Genomic DNA, 25,230 nt, shown 5'->3' on the forward strand with positions numbered 1-25,230 from the left:
TACAGTAGAGCTCATCAGAGATGGTGGGTACACCGTCATCTCAACATCATCACCCAGAGAGAGAGAACCAATTGCCTGATTACCAGACAGGTGAGGTGGAGGCGGAGGAGGCAGAGCTGAGGGGAGGAAGGAGGTGAGAGAGAGGAGGCAGAGGAGGTGAGGGGATGGAGGTAGGGTTCAGTTGTCACAGAGCATCCAATTAAACCACACTGAGACAGTCAGACACACGCACACACGTGGTCAATATGTTAGACAACCAATTATGTGAGACAAGAAGATAGCAGTGGAGGGGAGAGGAGAGTAGAGCAATGAAGAGAGAGAGCAGAGTAGGAGGGGGGACAGGAGAGGACGGCTGATGTTAACAAGGCAGCAGAGGGCCTGCATTCAGATAATTACCACTGAGTACACTCTGAAGCCCAACCTTTACATCCAAAACCCCAGGACCTCAATATAAGATCTCTATGTGAATGTAGCCCAGCACTAACACAGGATTCTACCAATCAGCAGGGCATTGGTGGAATCAGTGCTGGAAAAGTCTGCACACCCTCTACGTAGCTTTGCAGGAGTAGGGCTGGCCAGCCCTGACTTACACTATGCAACCAGCCACATTGGCTGGAACAAAAGACCCCTGGTCTAAGTGCCTTTGAGTTCCATTGATATGGGTTGAAGGGAAGGACAGGTCATTAGCTATCCCTATTATTCTCCAGGCAACAGGGCACGGGGCTCTAACACAGTCATCCTGAAGGAATAATGAGTCACCTAGAGTCAGGTCACCTGGGTTCCAAACTCATGAAAGTCAAAAAGGTCGCTGTTCAAACAAACTACAAGACTTGTATCACTATTAAAGGTACAGAATCACCTGAACCCCAACACAGAGGACAGAATAACCGGCTCATGAATTATTATTATGCATGCTGTCAACATTTGCATGCTTTCCTTGCACTGTGACTGTATCACAAACCTGTGTGTACAGGAGTGCTCTGAGTGGGTGTTAAATCATCTGTGACAAATGTCATCATATATCAGTGTGTGTGAGGGTGTTCTCTTCATCAGCTACGCCTCATTGATTCAGCACTGACCTCCCTGGAAGAATATGAATCGTATTTTATAATCAATGGGAGGGGAGAGCTCTGATAAATGCCAGTTCCATTTGACATGAAAAACACAGACAGGATCAATGGTCACATCCCAGCTACTGTAGCTCACACACTCACACACTGAGAAAGGCGCTGGTCAATCAATGGAATCACTGAAGACAGGACCTACCTGCGATTGTCCACAACAAGACAGGTCTGTCTGATCTTACACAGCTTTGAAAAGGATTGCTGTGAGGAGATGATTAAACATCTCTATTCTAAGAAGACATAATGGGGAGAAGAGGTTTGAGGGTGTCATAAAAAAAATGCAGGAGACAGCATTCTACAGAAAAAAGTAGTTTTTTCTAAATGTACATGCACATTTTCTCCTCTCCTCGACTGCATGTGCTGCTGCAGGAAGGGGGGCATTGCCTAAGCAACCAAATACTTGTTTGCTACAACACCTTGCTTGTTTCAGCAAAGAGCAACAATATTTATTCACGTTGTAGAGTCCAAACCCACTGCCTCCAGGTCATCTATAAGTCTTTGCTAGGTAAAGCCCCACCTTATCTCAGCTCACTGGTCACCATAGCAACCCCCCCCCCCCCCCCCCCCCCCCCCCCCCTCCCCCCCCCCCCCCCCCCCCCCCCCCCCCCCCAGCACACGCATCCAGCAGGTGTATTTCCTCGCCAATCCCAAAGCCAACACCTACTTTGGCCTCCTTTCCTTCCAGTTCTCTGCTGCCAATGACTTGAACGAATTGCAAAATTCACTGAAACTGGAGACTTACATCTCCCTCACTAACTATAAGCATCAGCTGTCAGAGCAGCTTACCGATCACTGCACCTGTACATAGACAACCTGTAAATAGCCCACCCAACTACTTCATCCCCATATTGTTATCTTTTTGCTCTTTTGTACCCCACTATCTCTACTTGCACATCATCATCTGCACATCTATCACTCCAGTGTTAATGCTAAATTGTAATTATTTCGCCACTATGGCCAATTTATTGCCTTTCTACATTTGCACACACTGTGTATAGATTTTTCTATTGTGTTATTGACTGTACGATTGTTTGTCCCATGTGTAACTCTGTGTTGTTGTTTTTGTCACACTGCTTTGCTTTGTTTTGGCCAGGTTGCAGTTGAACTTGTTCTCAACTGGCCTACCTGGTTAAATAAAGGCGAAATAAAAAATAAATAAAAATGTTACAGCAGAAATGGACTCGACCGCACAAATGCCCGGCTGTCCGGTCCCATTTTCTTTTTTCTTTAGACAGTTATTTTATTTTCATGGTCTTCATCCATAACTGTCGGTTACAAGGTTATACAGTACTTGTAGTTGTGCCAGCGCTAAGAGTGACAGACATACAGTACCAGTCAGAAGTTTGGACACATCTACTCATTCCAGGGTTTTTCTTTATTTTTACTATTTTCTACATTGTAGAATAATAGTGAAGACATAAAAAAAACTATGAAATAACACATATGGAATCATGTAGTAACKAAAAAGTGTTAAACAAATCAAAATATGTTTTATATTTGAGATTCTTCAAAGTAGACACTTTGCATTTATGACAGCTTTGCACACTCTTGGCCTTCTCTCAACCAGCTTCACCTGGAATGCTTTTCCAACAGTCTTGAAGGAGTTCCCACATATGCTTAGCACTTGTTGGCTGCTTTTGAATGGTATTGTATTTTTACACAAACACACACTGAACTTTCCATCACACAAACACACACAGAGCTGTCAGTTGTCTAATTTGCGCGGCACTGTGATGAGCACTCATTCCTGACGACCTCAGGCATCATCACCATGGGCCCATTTAGCTCTGCTGAATGAGGTTAGGACCTGGTGGAAAGGAGCTGAGATGCGGTGAATTGGTAAGATTAGTGCTTAATGCTAATACTAATGGAAATGCCTCTGTGTCCTTCACCAGGGTCCACTGGATGGAACAATGCAGAGAACGTGATTATGAGTTATCTTCCTGAAGGAGACAATGCTTCACTACTGAGAGATGAGATACTAGCAAGCACGAGTACAGGTAGGGCCCTAGGGGTGCTGGAGCACCTGCCCATTTTGGTGGTGTTTTATTTTTTGTCTCTTTTCCTATTTATTTTGTGTCTCTTCTCCCGAGTGGCGCAGCGGTCTAAGGCACTGCATCTCAGTGCTAAAGTCGTCACTACAGACCCTGGTTTGATTCCTGGCTGTATCAAAACTGGCCGTGATTGGGAGTCCCATAGGGCAGCACACAATTCTCCCAGCGTCGTCCGGGTTAGGGTTTGGCCGGGGTAGGCCGTCATTGTAAAGAAGAATTTGTTCTTACCCGACTTGCCTAGTTAAATAAAGGTTAAATTAAAAAAAGCTATATAGTCCCAAAAATCTGTAGTAGAAAAGATTATCTATATACTGACCAGGGGAGCCCCCAATCATTTTTACATAGAAGCCTGTGACATAACACACCAATCTCTCGGGATTTCCAGCCCGTCCACTATCTCAGCCAATCATGGCTAGCCTGGAAGAATCCTGTATTTCTCCCTATATGCAATTTTATAGGGAACTAGTGTCAAATGCATAGGATCCTGTAACCAGTCACATATGTGCAGCATAAAATCTGAGGAGAAACACAATGATGTGTAGGCTAACTGAAATTAGACTCAACTTAATAACATGTTTGCACCATATGGATTAATGACTCCTATTTTCCTTTGTGGGATTCCAARACTAGGTATTTAAATATTTGCCCAAATACATGAACTTCATATTGCCCCAGACCTATCAGAATAATACATCAGCGTCTTTCATTAGGCTCAGTGTAGTAACAATGATCTGATACTATACTCCAGGTTGAAGAAACGTTCTATTGACCAGCACCAGAACTACAGTAAGACAGAACAAAGTAATCATAAGAGAAATCCTCTTTGAAAAAGTGGTGATCCATTCGCTCCACGCACCAGCTAACTCTTCTAATTTCTCCCCAACTGTCAGCTCAGTGAGCTGGCTAGCAGTCATTTCTGTTTTCTCCACGTTAAAACACTCTTTCTTGGGTACAGTTGAAGTCAGAAGTTTACATACACCTAGGTTGGAGTCATTAATTAAAACTTGTTTTTCAACCACCTTCAGGCATTTGAAAAAAATTGTAGACCTCCACACGTCTGGTTCATCCTTGGGAGCAGTTTCCAAATGCCTGAAGGTGCAACGTTCATCGATACAAACAATAGTACGCAAGTATAAACACCATAGGACCACGCAGCCGTCATACCACTCAGGAAGGAGACACGGTCTGTCTCCTAGAGATGAACGTACTTTGGTGTGAAAAGTGCAAATCAACAACAAAGGACCTTGTGAAGATGCTGGAGGAAACAGGTACAAAAGTATCTATATCCACAGTAAAAAGAGTCCTATATCGACATAACCTGAAAGGCCTCTCAGCAAGGAAGAAGCCACTGCTCCAAAACCGCAAAAAAAAGCCAGACTACTGTTTGCAACTGCACATGGAGACAAAGATCGTACTTTTTGGAGAAATGTCCTCTGGTCTGATGAAACAAAAATAGAACTGTTTGGCCATAATGACCACTGTTACGTTTGAAGGAAAAAGGGGAATGCTTGCAAGCCGAAGAACACCATCCCAACCATGAAGCACGGGGTGGCAGCATCATGTTGTGGAGGTGCTTTGCTGCAGGAGGGACTGGTACACTTCAGAAAATAGATGGCTTCATGAGAAAGGAAAATMATGCGGATATATTGAAGCAACATCTCAAGACATCAGTCAGGAAGTTAAAGCTTGGTCGCAAGTGGGTCTTCCAAATGGACAATGACCCCAAGCATACTTCCAAAGTTGTGGCAAAATGGCTTAAGGACAACAAAGTCAAGGTATTGGAGAGGCCATCACAAAGCCCTGACCTCAATCCTATAGAAAATTTGTGGGCAGAACGGAAAAAGCGTGTGCCAGCGAGGAGGCCTACAAACCTGACTCCGTTACACCAGCTCTGTCAGGAGGAATGGGACAATATCCACCTAACTTATTGTGGGAAGCTTGTGGAAGGTACCCGAAATGTTTGACCCAATTTGAACAATTTAAAGGCAATGCTACCAAATACTAATTGAGTGTATGTAAACTTCTGACCCACTGGGAATGTGATGAAAGACATAAAAGCTGAAATGAATCATTCTCTCTACTATTTTTCACATTCTTAAATTAAAGTGGTGATCCTAACTGACCTAAGACAGGGAATTTTTASAAAGATGAAATGTCAGGAATTGTGAAAAACTGAGTTTAAATGTATTTGGCTAAGGTGTATGTAAACTTCCGACTTCAACAGTAGGTCTTCACTGTCAGACGTCTCCTGCCGACTTATTTCTCCCACAAATGAAACACATTGGGCTCAATTTTAACAAACCTAATGCAATGGTAAATCTAAGCACTATAGGTTCAGTGGTGTGTCCATAATATTTTTGCTGTTATCACGATCACAATTATCGGCGCACTTGCTGGCATTGGTGCGAAAAGGCTGTGTTTTGATGAATAAACAAGTTATGGGTGTGTTGAGTCGTGGCGTGCTCCCTGAACGTGCTCCCTGGTGAAATATGTGGTTGCTTCAAGTTGTGTATTTACTGTATTTTATGTATTGCCTTGGAATCAASTCCAATTCCAATGTTAGTCCATTAAAGCTTCTTAAATAGCTTACAGAAACTAAATAACTAAATGTAGACCTATCTTTGCTAAACACGTTAACTTGAACCCATTTGCAGTCTACATTGTTCTAGGTTATTGCTTGGCTTCAAAAGCATTCACAGTGATATACGGGCTAGGCCTACTGTAAATTGCTTTATGGCTGAGCAGGGACATGCCAAATATTGTCAATAAGCAAGATTAAATTCATTATTGATAAGGCCTAAAAATAGAACACATAATTATAATCAAATTCTAAACAAAATGAAATAACAACTTGTTTTAAATAGGCTATGTCACACTTACAGGCACCATCATTTCTCCCCATGGCCATATAATATTAAAACAAAGAAGACTATGGAGGGTTTAACGGAACATCGTAACTTTTCACAGTAGCTGGACAAAGATCCAATATAGAGCGAAAGGGAGAATGTCCATTCACCGTCATACTGCTCCCAAATCGGCCTATGCTTTATGAACATAATCGGATCCATCTTACAGATCAGGTCCCATTCACACATCTGCAGAKGTTGCATTGCAGGTGTGCCACAGACATTGTAACCATTAAACCAGACAGGTGAATCATTCCAATAAGATCGGTTGGAATAAAATGAAAACAGCAATCCGTTTTTTTAAACAACAACAATAAATAAATATAAAATGTAATTATATCATAAAATCTCCAGGATAAAAAAGACACACATTGCAGTTGAACCAGCCTTCATTATAGTAGGCCTAAGGGAGGGCTTGGGTTTTGAACATATAAAATGGAAAACAAGCAATTTTCAGGTATAGATAACTTCTAAATACAAGGTTCACCGGTATTCACCAAGGTTCTCATCTCTCTATTCATGATGGGCATTGACACATAGCCTATATCATACATTTCTTTTTTAACATGTCCAAACGGGACTTGCATAGCTAAAATAAAGTGGGCTTGCCTATAATGCATAGATGAAAAGGGAATGTGAGTTCACAGTTTTACTCCTCTCAAACTTTATACTTTAATAAAGTTTTGGTAATTAAGATTTATAACCAAGCGGTCCCAGGAGCCAAACCCTTTATCGAGTTTTGACTACTTCGCAATGGCATTAGGCAGGACTACAAAAAGCCTTGATTGAGAGGAGGTGAGGCTATGCTTGGTTTCTAACAAAATAAAATGAGAAAAACGTATAAATGTTATTTTTCTGTTTCTAAATACGAAGTATATGCAGGTGCCAAAAGCACATTAGGCTAAACTTGTGCAATGCGCATATGGGCAGTGTGTGTCACAGCTGGATAGGCTGCGTTTCTGCTGTCAAAATACATGCCATAACCAACTGCTAAAACCAGCTTTTGATTGGTCTTACATATACCTAACAGTGCTGCCTCAAATTAGCACTTTGGATCATGTTTTTAAGGACACAAATATTTCCACCCCTCCCATCGGAGCACAAGCAAGCTGATATAAGTCAGGTAAATTGCCGAACCCGGCATTAGGGCTGGAAAATGCCAGTGCGCCAGTTTTTACATGACGAAATTGCAAACTAACACACGTTTGACACAAGCGCCGCCTTAACGCTGCCGAAAATAGAGCCCATTTTCTCTATTGCAGATAAAGCGACTCACTGATAGCTTACTGTGGCTCATCTTAAAAAATGTATATGAGGCATTCAACCAGAGGAAAGTGCCGTAAAAATGGCTAATCTGAAATTAATATTCTGCTATAGTTATAATTTACCATTTATCTTAGTAAATCTACAGCATTTAAGCAGAACAATCCTTCCCCTACAAGCCGGAAACAGGAAGTGATCAAACAGAACGTGTTGACTCACCGTGGAGACGTACTGGATGTCCCGGCAAAGCTTTGTCTCTGCAGGGAAGTCCACCAGATCCAGGAAGTTGTCCACCACCACCTGGCCGATGATATCGTGGCGCGAGAAGCGATCAAAGTCGTAGACACTGAAGTGCAGCTTGCGCGTCGGCAGCTCAGCGTACTCCACGGGGAACAGGAATACCTCATCGAACACGGGGTTGAGCGTCTTGCGGTGAACCTTGGTCTGGTGCTTGGTCTGCCGGTCCGGTAGTAGGTAGATCTTGACGTATGGGTCCGAGGTCCCCAATAAGTCCTTGGCGGGGAGATCCTGCGCCTTGTGGATCTTGACGATTAGTTGCTCCAGGTCACAGTCAAACTTGAGAATGAAGTGTAGGCGTCCACAGCCTCCGCCCCGCCGGCCCCCCTCATCCCCTTCCAGGGAGCGCTGCTTGTAAAGCTCTGGTTTGAGACGGCCCAGACCCAGGCCCATCCCAGTCAGAGAGTCCTGTCTCTGGAACTGGGCCACGTTAAAGTCCGGGTTGGACCTGTTTACGGATAATCTACGGATAGAGTCAGACCTGTGTAGAGGACAGACAGAAAGAGACACATTACCATTGTCAGCATAAGTGAGAGGAGACACACAGAGAGACCGCAAATGTGTATTTGATACAACAACAGAGTACCTGAATATAATAGACAAAGGCTTTCTGCAAATATGACCATTACGGCTCAAGCAACAATCGACAAAAATAACAATTCACTGTACTCGGTTTTTGGCTGAGCAGTGGATAGACTTTCCTTCAAACACAAACAAATTACTTAAAACTAAAGTGAAACTCATTGATATAAAGAGTGTCTGTGGTTAGAATTGCTCATAGAACATTGTTTGCTGTAGAGGACGTGACTCCACAAGACTCAATGGGATAGCTGCCTTACAGCTGCTGGGTTGCTATGTCTGAGCTTCTGTTCAATGTTCTAAACCTGGTTAATGCTAGAACTTCCCAACTGCCTCTTTTGTGTCACACAGGGCTTTAACAACGAAGTGAGTCATGGTTTCTACCTATGTGTGGAAGAGTTTACAATGTTTTGAAGGTGAAATTAAGAATCTGGAGAAAATTATTTCAAATGAATGAATGGGCTGTCGGGGTATATTTCACTCATGCAAAATATTGTGCAAACCAAAGTCGCAAACCAATTATGATGCCTGTACTTCAGAAGGACAGTATAAATACTTGTACAGTAGGGTTGGGGTAAATTCCAATATAATTAGAAATTCCAATTCAATTTACAAGTTCACTCATGGTGGATAATTGACATTGAATTACATTGAAATGTTAAAAATCTTCAAGTTACGGAATTGGAATTATATTTTTGGGACTTTCTTTAATTGGAATGGAATTGTAATTGTAAAAACATATAACCTCTGGAATGTAATTGGAATTCAGTATTATTACAATACGCAGTTAAAGGAATGATCACAAATAAACACATTTACTGTAGGATTTATTTGCAATAGTTTCAACCAGCATTCCTATATTTCTGACATGATCAGCCTGAAAGCCTGAGAGAATTTAATTTTAATTTGTGGAATTCTTGGAATTTAAACCTAACATTGGAATTTAGAGGAATGTCATTATCTCTGAATTCAAAGACTGACCTGGAATTCAAATCAAATTAAATGGAATTTAAAGGGAGAAAGAATTGAATTAGAATTACATTTGTGGAATTAACTCCAATCCTGGTGGACTGTGTTACTCATGTACTGGCAATGTACAGTATTGAAATCTTTATTCCTACTTTGATAACCATTGTGGWGAACTAATTAAATACTATGTATTATGAAAGCAAAGTAGCAGTCTTAGTAGCAGTCTTATATTGTAAGGGACCCTGGTAAAGTTGGTACTACAGTATACAAGCACAGTACATAGCACAATAGTGACTTCATCATAGTAGAGGACTGTGATATAGTACTCACCCAATCTCTGTGTGTATAGACATTGACCGGACGGAGGGTGAGGGCTCAGTGGTCTGCCTCTGCGTACGAGGGTTGGTGTGGACCCCGTTCTCGCGGCCTTTACTCTGGGACTCCAGGGGGATGTCTGGAGACGTGTGGCTAATCTTCATGGCTGCCTCTGGGATGGGGATGATTGCCGCTATGGGGGGCGGTGATACGGGGGTCACCGGCCCCGTCACGGTCCCAGATGCCACAGGGACAATGGAGCAGCGATGGGACTCACGGCGGTCGAGGGCAGGGACGGGGGGGTCGACGGCCGTATAGACTGGCTCCCTGGCTGGGACGTAGGGTTGCAAAGGTGCCATGGGGGAATCGTGGTGCCCATGGGTGGGCTCCTTGATGCTGGGGGAGAGGCCACGCTCCCTCCATGGGATCCAGCAGAGCTTCCAGGAGACGAAGATTGAGACCCCGAACAGGGCCAGGCCACAGGCTGTCACCACCAGGGACAGCAGGCTCACCGACACATCTACAGAATGCAGGGAGGGGGGGAAAGAGGAAGAGAGGGAGGAAAGAAAGGGAGAGAGTTAGTAGGGTAATTTTACTTATACAAGGATGTGAGAGGTACAGTGAGACAAACAAAGATCAATGACACATGTACAAGACAGAGGCTTGGGAGAGAATTAATCATCACATCATCATTTAACAAAATGTTTAACTCGCCGCCATTGGAAAAACGTTCTCTGGAGTGATGAATCACGCTTCCCCATCTGGCAGTTCGACGGACAAATCTGGGTTTGGCAGATGCCAGGAGAACGCTACCTGCCCCAATTCATAGTTTGATGGAGGAGGAATAATGGTCTGGTTTTCTTTTTCATGGTTCGGGCTAGGTCCCGTAGTTCCAATGAAGGGAAATCTTAACGCTACAGCACATAATGACATTCTAGACGATTCTGTGTTTTCGACTTTGTGACAACAGTTTGGGGAAGGCCCTTTCCTGTTTCAGCATGACAATGCCCCCGTGCACAAAGCGAGATCCATACAGAAATGTTTGTGGAGATAGGTGTGGAAGAAATTGACTGGCCTGCACAGAGCCCTGACCTCAACCCCATCGAACACCTTTGGGATGAATTGGAATGCCGGCTGCGAACCAGGCCTAATTGCCCAACATCAGTGCCTGACCTCACTCATGCTCTTGTGGCAGAATGAAAGCAAGTCCCCGCAGCAATGTTCAAACATCTAGTGGAAAGCCTTCCCAGAAGAGTGGAGGCTATTATAGCAGRGAAGTGGGGACCAACTCCATATTAATGCCCATGATTTTGGAATGAGATGTTCAACGAGCAGGTGTCTTCATACTTTTGGTCATGTAGTGTATGTCAGAGTTTGCCTTTGGGCTTCTCTAGCTGTGTGCCATTAAAGACACACCACAAGGAACGGCCTAAGACTGATTAAATCACAGTGCACAATTTTTTTTTTTAAATGGCTTGGTTAATTACAAGTGTGCTTTGCGGGAACTTTTCTCATTCTCCCTTAATATTCTCTTAAAGAGAGAGCGTGACAAACTTAATTAGGAATTATCCGAAGTTGTTTAATTATCTCCTCTGGAGTCCCAGGGTCCTGATTGTAGTGCTGCTGTAATCCACTGTCCTTGACTGATAGGAAAAGAGCAAGACAATGTGTTGTGGAGAAACATTCTATGGGAATCAATTGACCCACCTTGAACAAGTTTCAAGCCACTCTTCAGGCTTAAATCTTCAATATTTACATATACCTGGGGTGCAGGTGATATTTAACAGCCATTTTGAGCGATTAAAGTATGTGATGGATCCTCTGTAAGAGTTTAAATTGATGTGATGACATGTGATGACGCCGTTCATTTCTCCTCACAGAACTCATTGTTTGCTAAATTGTTTTCCACAAACATACTAGCTACAGGTGAAGTCGAAAGTTTACATARACCTTAGCGAAATACATTTATTGTCTCAGCCTCCAGTATTTATGCTGCAGTAGTTTATGTGTCGGGGGGCTAGGGTCAGTTGGTTATATCTGGAGTACTTCTCCTGTCTTATCCAGTGTCCTGTGTGAATTTAAGTATGCTCTCTCTAATTCTCTCCTTCCCTCTTTCTTTCTCTCTCTCGGAGAACCTGAGCCCTAGGACCATACGTCAGGACTACCGGGCATGATGACTCCTTGCTGTCCCCAGTCCACCTGGCCTTGCTGCTGTTCCAGTTTCAACTGTTCTGCCTGCGGTTATGGAACCCCTACCTGTCCCAGATTTGCTGCTTTCAACTCTTAATGATCGGCTATGAAAAGCCAACTGACATTTATTCCTGATTTATTATTTGACCATGCTTGTCATTTATGAACATTTTGAAAATCTTGGCTCTCTCTAATTCTCTCCTTCTCTCTTTCTTTCTCTCTCTCGGAGGACCTGAGCCCTAGGACCATACATCAGGACTACCGGGCATGATGACTCCTTGCTGTCCCCAGTCCACCTGGCCTTGCTGCTATTCCAGTTTCAATTGTTCTGCCTGCGGTTATGGAACCCCTACCTGTCGCCGACCTGCTGTTTTCAACTCTTAATGATCGGCTATGAAAAGCCAACTGACATTTATTCCAGATTTATATTTGACCATGCTTGTCACTTATGAACATTTTGAACATCTTGGCCATGTTCTGTTATAATCTCCACCCGGCACAGCCAGAAGAGGACTGGCCCACCCTCATAGCCTGGTTCCTCTCTAGGTTTCTTCCTAGGTTTTGGCCTTTCTAGGAGTTTTTCCTAGCCACCGTGCTTCTACACCTGCATTGCTTGCTGTTTGGGGTTTTAGGCTGGTTTCTGTACAAGCACTTCGAGATATTAGCTGATGTACGAAGGGCTATATAAAATAAACTTGATTTGATTTGATTTAAACTCAGTTTTTCACAATTCCTGACATTTCATCCTAGTAACAATGCCCTGTCTTAGGCCAGTTAGGATCACCACTTTATTTTAATGTCAGAATAATAGTGAAATGTCAGAATAATAGTAGAGAGATTGATTTATTTAAGCTTGTATTTCTTTCATCACATTCCCAGTGGGTCTGTACACTCAATTAGTATTTGGTAGCATTGCCTTTAAATTGTTCAATTGGGTCAAACGTTTCAGGTAGCCTTCCACAACCTTCTCACAATAAGTTGGGTGAATTTTGGCCCATTCCTCCTGACACAGCTGGTGTAACTGAGTCAGGTTTGTAGGCCTCCTRGCTGGCACACGCTTTTTCAGTTCTGCCCACAAATTMTCTATAGGATTGAGGTCAGGGCTTTGTGATGGCCTCTCCAATACCTTGACTTTGTTGTCCTTAAGCCATRTTGCCACAACTTTGGAAGTATGCTTGGTGTCATTGTCCATTTGGAAGACCCACTTGCGACCAAGCTTTAACTTCCTGACTGATGTCTTGAGATGTTGCTTCAAAATATCCACATTATTTTCCTTCCTCATGAAGCCATCTATTTTCTGAAGTGTACCAGCCCTTCCCGCAGCAAGGCACCTCCACAACATGATGCTGCCACCCCCGTGCTTCATGGTTGGGATGGTGTTCTTTGGCTTGCAAGCAAACGTGGTCATTATGGCCAAACAGTTCTATTTTTGTTTCATCAGACCAGAGGACATTTCTCCAAAAAGTACGATCTTTGTCTCCATGTGCAGTTGCAAACCGTAGTCTGGCTTTCTATTGCGGTTTTGGAGCAGTGGCTTCTTCCTTGCTGAGCGGCCTTTCAGGTTATGTCGATATAGGACTCTTTTTACTGTGAATATAGATACTTTTTTACCTGTTTCCTCCAGCATCTTCACAAGGTCCTTTGCTGTTGTTCTGGGATTGATTTGTACTTTTCGTACCAAAGTACGTTCATCTCTAGGAGACAGAACGCGTCTCCTTCCTGAGCGGTATGACGGCTGCGTCGTCCCATGGTGTTTATACTTGTGTCCTATTGTTTGTACAGATGAACGTGGTACCTTCAGGCGTTTGAAAATTGCTCCCAAGGATGAACCAGTCTTGGCTGATTTCTTTTGATTTTCCCATGATGTCAAGCAAAGAGGKACTGAGWTTGAAGGTAGGCCTTGAAAAACATCCACAGGTGCACCTCCAATTGACTTACATGATGTAAATMAGCCTATCAGAAGCTTCTAAAGCCATGGCATCATGTTCTGGAATTTTCCAAGCTATTTAAAGGCACAGTCAACTTAGCGTATGTAAACTTCTGACTCACTGGAATTGTGATACAGTGAATTATAAGTGAAATTGTCTGTCTGTAAACAATTGTTGGAAAAATTACTTGTGTCATGCACAAAGTAGATGTCCTAACCGACTGGCCAAAACTATAGTTTGTTAACAAGAAATTTGTGGAGTGGTTGAAAAACTAGTTTTAATGACTCCAACCTAAGTGTATGTAAACTTCCGACTTCAACTGTATATCTAATTCAAGATAAAGCATTGTGCTTTGTAGGGTAATATAAAATAACAAACGGTGAATATGTCTTCTTATAATGTTATTTCATTTGAAATGTTTAGCCTTAGTATTTGGAAACTCTAATGTTTATGCCATAGAGATTGACCGTATATACAGTATAAATGTTTACACTAACGAAGGCTATGTTCATAGTGAACAGAATACCTGTTTAGAGGTTTGAATGTTTTATGCCAGGTCCTTTTACGATGCCCAACATCTCCTCCTCATCCAAGGAGAGCTGTTGGTGCAGGTAAAGGGCACGCTACTCTGCCCAGGCGTTGCTGACGCATGCCAGATCTTACGCCTGGATAGGTATTTTACGTACCAACTAACCACATCATACAGGTAACTGCCAAAGTAAATGGAAACACTTGAGTAAATGAGGGATACAAAYTATATTGAAAGCATGAGCTTCCACACTGGTGTGGTAACTGAGTTAATTAAGGTTTGATGAGCATAAAAATGATGTAAACCATATGCCATGGCCGTCTCTGTCACCAGATTTCAACCCAACTGGTTGAATGGCTGGTTTAATGGCTATTTTTGCCCCGTTGGCCCTGCAAATTACCGCAGGTGAGATAAATTACACTTGCTGAGAATCACTTGCCTCCAACCAAGTTAATTAGAATTTTAAATAATTTATCCATGCCGTTTTTGGACTTTGAAGTGAAAAATCTAAATTTCTWATTTTAATAAAAACGTTTGGTCCTGTGTAGTTGTAAATCAGACAAATACACATGTGAACACCAAKGTTTTCAATTTCAACTTATTTTTGAAGAAATTGTGAATCATGCAAGGATGCATCCTCTCTCCGTCCTCTCCTGCCTCCTTTTGAAAAATGTCAATGTAATCGAGGAGAGGAAACGTGGAAACAAATGTGCTTGATGAAATGAGACTCCCCTCCACAAGCTCGTCATCAGGCAAACTGTGTATAAAGTGGCTCAAACACATTTTGCTAGTTGTACCAGACATTTTATAGACTAAAGGTGGGCGTTTTAAAACGTGTGCGTGCTTTTCTCCTCGGAGAAAAAAACTGTTGATTCAAAGGATGTGTGGCGGATTACAAAACTCTTCCTGGTAGGACTCTGGCAGGATATACGTAAGAKTTCTCAGCCGGGAGAGGCTATCGAGGAGAACTGCAAACTCCTCTGTTCACCTATTAACAAAATGATATTCTCCTACATATGGTAACGATCTTCCGGGTCAGGAGGGGAGGAGGACGGAGGAGTCGAGGAGAGGATGGATTTATGCCCAATGGAGAATCTCCCTATATCTAGGCTGGTCCTCATCCTCTACACGGTTTAAACTAAGATACTACAAGTGTGAGAAGCGTTCTGAAAATGCTGCAAGTAATCCTGTAATTATATTTTCATGTGACAGCTTTTACAGCATGACTTGCAACATGTTGTGTAGTTGTATGTTGATGATGCTATTGATGAGAGCTAGAGAGACTGTTTAGGGTTTACTGTGTTCCCATGTTTCCATGCAACATCGGTTGCAGGCACTTTTTGGCCATATCAATGCAGCCTCAATTATCACAAATGAAAGATTAAGATTTCAAAGTGTTGTGATGAATAATTAAGTGTGCTCATTCTCACTGGCACAGGGTCCCCCAGTCACTGCGGAAGGGGGGGGGGGGGGACAGAAAGACAATCACGAAGAGCCTTCTGATTCATCTTGGCGTTTGCCTCCAAAGCAATCCCAGGAAGTGAAGTGATGATGAGATATCCCTCTCTGGGAATTCTTCTGAAGAAGATGAAGTTCCGCCAAAGAGAGATCTTCAAAGACATGAATCAGTGTCATTGAGAATTCATCATTTTGGCACAGCTGTCACCCCTTGAACTTGGAGGACATAGCAAACTCTCAGAGATTAGGGTCACACAATGTAACACAATGCATGACACCTAACTAACGTACACCTTCCGAACTGCAGAGAAAATCAACACTCCCCCACTCATTACTACTGCACATAATGGCAAACCTACAGAGGCCGGGCATTTTCCCTAACTATCTTTATAGGAGTTAAATGGCCAGATTGTCTAGAGGCATTTATAAAACAAACCCACTCAACTGTAAATTGTTTTGCACCATACAGTATTGTACCGTGTAGTTCACCATATTTTGCCATATGCTGTTCCATTCTCCAGCCCTGTTTGTCCGTTGTTAATGAAACCCTGTGGGTTTACATCAACTGAGGCGTAGGAAATTATGAAATTATGATTTGTGTAATTAATCCACTGAGAGAAAGCTTTTTTAGTTATTTGTTTAATTATATATGTATGCTAAATGACTAAGCACAGATAGGGCTATGCAAGAGAACACTCAGGATGTTATCTTGTCTTAAACAAGGTCTGGGTTTGTGAGATACTATGTTTCTCTGGATCTCAGTGACCACATCTTAATGAAATCTTATCGTAGACCTTTTACAAACTGTACCTCCACAGGGGTGAAAMTGAAAATAGTGAAGACAGCTGTTTGGCAATCATCAGTAACAGTAAAAATGATGCACAGCCGTGGAAAGACAAAATTCCAAACATGGCAAATCTCTTGAAATGTAATTACCATTCAGGTCGAGAGCTGTGGCTACTGATGCTAGGTCTGTTTCATGGATTTTAGTGCTGAGCGATTAATCAAAATGTTGGTTATTTTTCATTTTTTAAACAACATCGGTTCAATTATTTTAATTCCATTTAGTTCGTTTTTTTGTCTGTGAGCTCAATGCGCAAATTGCACAATTTCTCTAAAGATATATCAGATCCAGCCTGAACTGTGCGATGTAGTATGGAGTTGTAGTTTCCAACAGGCCAATATTCTATACTGTACAACAATATAAAGACAACATCCAACAATTCCAAAGATTTTACTGAGTTACAGTTCATAGACAGACATCAGTCAATAGAAATAAATGCATTATCACCCAATCTATAGATTTCACATGACCGGGCAGGGGCGCAGCCATGGAGCTAGGCCAACCACTGGGGAGCTAGGCCCAGCTAATCAGAATAATAAAAAATAAAAAATGGTGAGGCCGGTTGGACGTACAGGCAAATTCTCTAAAACAATATTGGAGGTGTCATATGGTAGAGAAATTAACATTAAATGATCTGTTCTCTGTTGGACATTCCTGCAGTCAGCATGCCAATTTCACGCTCCCTCTAAACTTGAGACATCTGTGGCATTGTGTTGTGTGACAAAACTGCACATTTTAGAGTGGCCTTTTATTGTCCCCAGCACAAGGTGCACCTGTGTAATGATCCTGCTGTTTAATAAGCTTCTTGAAATGCCACACCTGTCAGGTGGATGGATTATCTTGGCAAAGGAGAAATTCTCACTTACAGTGATGTAAACAAATTTGTGCACACAATTTGAAAGAAATAAGCTTTTTATGCAGCTCGTGAAAAATGAGACCAAGACTTTACATTTGCATTTATATGTTTGCTCAGTTTGAACAGTAGTAATTAACTACACTGACCATAATCCATTGTGAATCTACTTAGCCAATCTGTGTTTCTTTTACTCCTGCTACGGAAGAGAGAAGAATGTGCGATCTGAGGTGATATAAAGCGCAGCTGTTGCTTAGCCAGGTATCTCTACCTGAAAATACATGATCAAAGTGATTGTTAGTTTGTATTCAGCAGTCATAAAAGTATGCCTTATTTATTTTGAAGAACGACTAAAATAGTGATGTTGTCAGACAGCATAGGCAGCAGCTCTACAGAGATGAGAGGATGACTTGGAATGAAATAATAAAGTCATCAAATAAAACAAACGTAATATACACAACTGAATTATTTTATTAAAGTAATGTGCTTAAATGATGGTTAATAAGTGATAAGCAGTAATGTGCAGTCACTACCATCATGGGACTTMTATTAATTGTTTTATTCTGTGTTGTTACAGCATTCCACCAAAATAATAGAACAGAAACCAAACCGACCTCAAAAAGCAGTAATCGCTCAGCACTAATGGATGTGGAATCTGCTGGGCGGACCAAAGGAAATCACATGCAGGGTAAAAGGCCAGGCTGACCACCTTTGATTGCAGTAAAAAGCAAAGGGGTTGTTTTTGACATGGCCCCTTCCATTACATATTCCCTCAGAATGTTGAGGCAAAGCAAGCTGGGAGTCTGGGGCTTCCTTAATGAGCCTAGTATTGCACACCCCCTACCCCTCTTCTTGCTCCTCTTATTGCTGTCTCCTCCTCCACATGCTCCTTCACTAACTTTCTATTACCCTCCCCCTCTTCCTCCTTAACCTCACCCATGCTGCCCCCTCTGATATGTCAGGGATAGAACACCTTTTACACATCAAAGTCAATAATTATACTGTTCCGATAGCTCTCACGTCAATCAGTAATCAAACAGTTGATTAAATTAATCGATTACAGTCCACAGCAGTCTAAAATAAATGCACCCTTAATTGAGTCACTTCAAATATTGCAGTGAGTTGGCCTACGTTGTGATAGTGTGAAGAAGGTGAATGATGAAGTCTGTCCCAAAATATTATCTTCAGAGCCTTGACCGCTCTTGCATTTCTCAGAGCACATGCAAACACTTCATCAAAACGTGTGTACAGTCGACACTGTACATGGTGGTAAATGGGACAAGGTCACTCTGACTTGTTGTCTTGCTTTGATGATGTCATACCAACATACCACACACATAATATCTCAATTTGTGTTTCTAGGCTATTATGAAGATCAAAAAACTTCAGAAACAATCGTGAATCTTCTTGGGCTGATCCCTCCTTTCAAGCTCCTCCAAGCTGTTATAAACATGATCCAGGATCACAAAATACTGCAATATGGAGAACCAACTGTGTGAAAATGTACCTCCGTGTTCATATACTGTATGTTACCTGCATTATTTTAATCAGTTGATTGAGTGCTTCATGACAGTAATGCCATTGAAATGCCACTAAGCAGGGTGAACATTGTGCTGAACCTCCTCTTTAGCTGCAAGCTCTAAACCTAACAATGCAGTAATCAATATCAACGTAGTATTGAAAATAACATAAGGTAGAACACCCAAGACGTAAGTAAGCTACATACAGTTCCAATACAATATGTATAATGTGCAGAGATACTTGAGTGATAGAGAGCATTGTCCATATGTCCACCTGATGTGCTCTGTACACACAGCACATGTGACCGTCACAGACCTGCAGTGGACTATTGAACATGAATGAAGGAGGCTTTGAACACATAAATCGCATTCTCTGAATCACAAAGCTACTTATAGCATCAGTCACTATTCCTGATGAAATAAGTAAATCAGTGAAACCACAGGCCATGTCACAACCAGCCAAAGACATGGTACACCAAGGGTGAGACCACACTGTGGCATCTGATCGAACTGTGGCTATTGAGCTCAGAGATGAGGGTGATAGACTGACATGGGCAGCCCTGTAGCCTGAGAGCACATTGATCCAGAGGCCTAGTGGTGGTTTGCTTGGCACATTGCCCTGGTACTGCCTGAGGAGGTAGAGATTCATAGTATATTTGAAAAGACTCAAATAACCCCGATAGCTAACAAAAACATCCAACAGAAAGAGAGAGGGGGATATTGCCGATTTAAGCATTTCCTTGGACCTACAGTAGTATTCCCTTGTGTTGCTCTAAGGTGCCTTACAGATTGTTCGGTGTTGAATTAGTGTGCCCCTATAGAAAACTGATATGTAATAATCTACATGACCTACACCTCTCCTCAATAAGTCATCAGCAGCAATAGCAGTCAATATGCACTGAGTTTACAAAACATTAGGAACACCTGCTCTATCCATGACATAGTTTGACTGACCGGGTGAATCCAGGTGAAAGCTATGATCCTTATTGATGTCACTTGTTAAATCCACTTCAATACGTGTAGATGAAGGGGAGGAGACCGGTTTAAAAAATATTTTTACGTTTTGAGACAATTGAGACATGGATTGTGTATGTGCGCCATGCAGAGAGTGAATGGGCAAGACAACATGTTTTTTTTACTAAAATTAGGAAGGTGTTCTTAATGTTTTGTACACTCAGTGTATATTAGCTACTGTATGTGAATATGAGTGAGCTGCTACCAACCAAAACCTCACAGGCATTATCTACAGTTGAAGTCGGAAGTTTACATACACCTTAGCCAAATACATTTAAACTCATTGTCTTTCACAATTCCTGACATTTAATCCTAGTAAAAATGCACTGTCTTATGTCAGTTAGGATCACCACTTTATTTTAAGAATGTGAAATATCAGAATAATAGTAGACAGAATTATTTATTTAAACTTTTATTTCTTTCATCACATTCCCAGTGGGTCAGAAGTTTTTATACACTCAATTAGTTCTTGGTAGAATTGCCTTTAAAATGTTTAACTTGGGTCAAACATTTCAGGTAGCCTTCCACAAGCTTCCCACAATAAGTTTAAACCCATTCCTCCTGACAGAGCTGGTGTAACTGAGTCAGGTTTGTAGGCCTCCTTGCACGCACACACTTTTTCAGTTCTGCCCACAAATGTTCTATGGGATTGAGGTCAGGGCTTTGTGATGGCCTCTCCACTACCTTGACTTTGTTGTCCTTAAGCCATTTTGCCACATCTTTGGAAGTATGCTTGGGGTCATTGTTCATTTGGAAGACCCACTTGCGACCAAGCTTTAACTTCCTGACTGATGTTTTGAGATGTTGCTTCAATATATCCACATCYTTTTCCCTTCCTCCTGATGCCATCTATTTTATGAAGTGCACCAGTCCCTCCTGCAGCAAAGCACCCCCACAACATGATGCTGCCACCCCTGTGCTTCATGATGCAAGCATCCCCCTTTTTCCTCCAACCATAACGATGATCATTATGGCCAAACAGTCCTATTTCAGTTTCATCAGACCAGAGGACATTTCTCCAAAAAGTACGATCTTTGTCTCCATGTGCAGTTGCAAACCGTAGTCTGGCTTTTTTATGGCGGTTTTGGAGCAGTGGCTTCTTCCTTGCTAAGTGTCGATATAGGACTCGTTTTATTGTGCATATAGATACTTTTGTACCTGTTTACTTCAGCATCTTCACAAGGTCCTTTGCTGTTGTTCTGGGATTGATTTGCACTTTTTGCACCAAAGTACGTTCATCTCTAGGAGACAGAACGCGTCTCCTTCCTCAGTGGTATGACGGCTGCGTGGTCCTATGGTGTTTATACTTGCGTACTATTGTTTGTACAGATGAACGTGGTACCTTCAGGCGGTTGGAAATTGCTCCCAAGGATGAACCAGACTTGTAGAGGTCTTGCCTGATTTCTTTTGATTTTCCCATGATGTCAAGCAAAGAGGCACMGAGTTTGAAGGTAGGCCTTGAAAAACATCCACAGGTACAGCCCCATTTGACTCAAATGATGTCAATTAGCCTATCAGCCTTCTAAAGCCATGACATAATTTTCTGGAATTTTCCAAGCTGTTTAAAGGCACAGTCAACTTAGTGTATGTAAACTTCTGACTCACTGGAATTGTGATACAGTGAATTATAAGTGAAATAATCTGTCTGTAAACAATTGTTGGAAAAATGACTTGTGTCATGCACAAAGTAGATGTCCTAACCGACTGGTCAAAACTATAGTTTGTTAACAAGAAATTTGTTGAGTGGTAGAAAAACGGGTTTTAATGACTCTAACCTAAGTGTATGTAAACTTCCGACTTCAACTGTATAAGTAGAGTTTGATAATACCGTGGCAGTGACACCTAAACAGTCATCAAAAAGAAAGGACACCTAAACAGTGTCGAGTAGCTGGGAGTCCGGCTCTCAGTCTATCTATCAAGTCTACAAGGTGAGCACAGCAGGGGGACATGTTGCTGGAAAACTCTCTTTCCCTAGCCACTCGCTGTGTGGCCATGATCTGGCTTAAGATAGAAAAGCTTAATTTCCCCCGGGGCTGCTATTACTGAGGACTCAACATGGCATATGTTATACATATAGCCCAGAATCACATCCATGTGCATAATGGGTCTGAGTGCTTAGCAACATGCTCAGCACTACATGAATGTATAGACAGCAGGCAGATGTCTGTGAAGTTATTTTGGTAAAGTTGAGAGATCTATTGTAATATATATTTTTCATTCTCCAGATGATTTAAAATAGTAAGCTTCACAGTGGCATTAACATTGAGTATGGTGCAGACATTCATTCTGACCTGATCTGGTGTGAGGGAGTTGCTTGGCCTGTACAAACACTGCAAATGTGTTAGCCGTGGTTGGTTTTTAACCCACCACACAGAAACAGACACACACACACTCCTCTCCGTTTGGGACACATATTATCTTTGAATGCCAGAGACCAACGCAAAAAGACTTGTCAATCTTCCTATATCTTTTTCTCTTCTCTCTTTCATCCGTATTTCTCTCTGTTTTTTTTTTTGAGGTGCCAGTCATCCAGGACAGGATGACATGGCTCAGCTGGATATGTTAATAAAACCAGGGACTGTGGACTCAAGGGAAACTGCCTCTGATCGCAGTTCAATAACCCCACCATACACTCCACCTGGCTGTCAATGCAGAGGGGAGAATTGAGCTAGAGGAGAATGCAGAGGGGAGAATGGAGAGAGAAGGGAGAGTGCACAGAGAATAGTGCTGAAGGGAGAAGAAATGGTGCATAGGGGAGAGGAGCAGGGACGGATAGTACGCAGAAAGTAGAAGGGAGAGGAGAAGGGGTATAGGGGGAAGGGGAGGGGAGGGGAGAGGAGAAAGAAGAAGGGAGAGGGGAGCAAGGAGATGGGAGAGTGAAGAGAGGTTTTGACTGAAAGGATGGGGGTGGGGTTACGGGCCACATCTTGAACCATTCATCAATCAGGGGCATGTGAGAAATGCAGAAGGTTGGGTTATTAGATCAAGCTCAGGCCATTGGGTTCACAATATGTAACATCTTATGCCTTCCAGAAACCTCCTGTGAACCTTCTAGTAATCACCAGGGTCTGCAACAGGCAGCCATGGATCAGTGGGTAGAGTGAAAAACACGTCCACGCACGCACGCACGAACACACACACAAACAGCTCGCTTGGGTTAGTGTGATACTGTATTACTAAGAATGCACGTCTCCCTCGTTACCAGACGCGCGAGCACTGCGTGCTAGCTTCCCCAAATTCCCGTTCCACTATAAGCACTGCCTCCCTCTCTTGCTGAGGCTAGCACACCTACGCATGCACTCACCGCTTATCCTTGATGAATGGGTCAGGGATTACAAAACGAATCCGCTGAGATCTTTAGTGTGGCCGAGTGTTGTATCGCATGTGCCAATGCAAAACATTTGATAGCATTGGGAATCACGCGAGCTCAAGCTTCAATGAATGCGACCAAGGATTACGCAAACTCGCGCCAGTCCCCATCCCCCACTCCCAATCCCCCATCCACCTCAGGTGCACCAGAAATAAAGGCACATATAACAAGATCCATGGCGCGCACATATCCCACACTACATTTATAGGCAAGGTTGAATATAGCCTACTGACTTTTGTTTTTTATCAAACAAGTGTTCCTGCAAAACCCTACATAAAATAATTCCCCCACTCCTATTCTCCATGCAACAAGTTCAGTGCAGAAATGGAACCCTATCTCTCCATGCTTAATGTGTGAAAACATCTGTTCAAAGTGTATGTAGATTTCAGAGCACAGGGAAAAAAGTTACATCTTTGTATAATTCAAACTGAAGAGCGCATACGCATTGCATACACACACTGCTTTCAGGGCCGATTAATTGGATATGAGTGCATTAATACCTGAGTCCGTGTAGCGTGGTCTGGCGAGGTCCCGGAAATGGTAAATGAAATCCAGACAGTTCTCATTCTGTACTTCCCCTTTAGAGCACAGATCAGACAGTAGTTCTAGTGCTTTTTGACAAATCTCGTCCTCTCTGTCGCCAGGCATTTCCCACCAGCATCCTTCTGAATGGAGGGGCTCCTATGGCACCACCACACCACCCCGCCCACCAGAGAGTCGACTAGCCCCCGCAGAAAACCACTAATCCTCCCGGCAGAGAGTCAACTAAAGCCCCAGTAGCAGCGCACCACTCCACCCGAAGCGGAGTCACCAACACCCCGCAGCTCAGCACCACTCTGGCTGTCTGAAAAACCAACCAGGGTAGCGGAGGATGAACAGGTAAGTATACTAGGTCAAAAAAACATCATATTCCTGTATTTCTTTCCAAACGTCTGCATCCCTTTTCGAGTGTGTAGTATTCAATTGTGGGGTTTTCCCATCAAAAGTAGCCTATCGTACAATTTAGCCACAGGTTGAATGTCCGACCACTCACAGGAGGCTATGAGGCGCCGTGCACTGTCCACACTCAATTGGTGCTGAAAAAGTGCATGCGCTCTCTCGATGCGTGAATGACCGGCGTCGCGCAGCCAGTCGCTCAATTCACCATCAACGCAATGAGCGAGCGCGATCCCGACTCTCCACGGTTCAAAGCGCTCCGCTTATTAACCGCACCGCCAACACTAAACCCCCAATGCTCTCTTTGCGCCGAGACCCCTGGGCTGGCATCAACATGCACGTCAAGAGTGACGCCCAACTGGCTTTCCATACAACTGGCCCTGAGAACGAGCTAATTAGTGGTGTTGACTGTGCACGTTGTTTAGTATGAAGTGCATGTTTTCTGCTACTGCATTAATTCGTATTGTTTTTCTCAGTTGTATTCTATACTGTTCTGTTTATCGCTTTGGCCAGGTAGGATTGTTGTTCTACCTATTTATCTTGGGATATACAGTATGTCAATACCATTAAGGGCTGCATGGTGGCTGGGAGGCTGGTTGATAACTAATTCTATTATAGATTTGCACAATTGATCAGTATGCACCTCTTTTATTGTGCAGTCAATTTAATAATTTTTCAATCCATTTCAGTGATTGACAGGCACTGTATTAACCATGTGGAAATGTGTGTTTGTATGAGTGTGCGTGTGTGTGCGTGTGCGTGTGTGTGTGCATGCATGTACAGTATATGTATTTGATCTATAGATCTAAAGATGGAACTATAGGGGGATTGATGTGTATGTAATGCATTCCTGTCTAACCCTTGTCCAGACAGTTTTGTAAAGATGAATGAAAACAGCACCAAAGAGTTATTTAAGCAGCACAATGGAGGTAAAGCTACCAGTCCCATAGAGCCTTATACYGGAGTAGAATCAGACTCCATAATGAATGAGAGCAAACCCTTTCCATGCCGGAGGGCAGGGTTACCTCCTAAAGAGCAACAATTGGACCTGCTTAGCACCATTGGATACATGTTCACATTG

The 25,230-nt window shown here is 42.7% G+C and overlaps 1 protein-coding gene across 1 annotated transcript in view; it reads right to left on the reverse strand.

Moving 5' to 3' along the window:
* Positions 1-24,447, reverse strand: part of LOC111975167 (synaptotagmin-9) — a 54,323-nt gene extending 29,876 nt beyond the window's left edge. The window contains exons 1-3 of the mRNA XM_024003373.2: positions 23,714-24,447; positions 9,523-10,027; positions 7,567-8,125 (exon numbers count right to left, since the gene is read on the reverse strand). Coding sequence (XP_023859141.1) covers positions 7,567-8,125; positions 9,523-10,027; positions 23,714-23,861 — 1,212 coding nt within the window. The 5' untranslated portion in view covers positions 23,862-24,447. The remainder of the gene's footprint in view (positions 1-7,566; positions 8,126-9,522; positions 10,028-23,713) is intronic.
* Positions 24,448-25,230: the final 783 nt, after the last annotated feature.

This window comes from Salvelinus sp. IW2-2015, linkage group LG15 (genome assembly GCF_002910315.2).
Source record: "Salvelinus sp. IW2-2015 linkage group LG15, ASM291031v2, whole genome shotgun sequence".
Lineage (NCBI taxonomy): Eukaryota > Metazoa > Chordata > Actinopteri > Salmoniformes > Salmonidae > Salvelinus > Salvelinus sp. IW2-2015.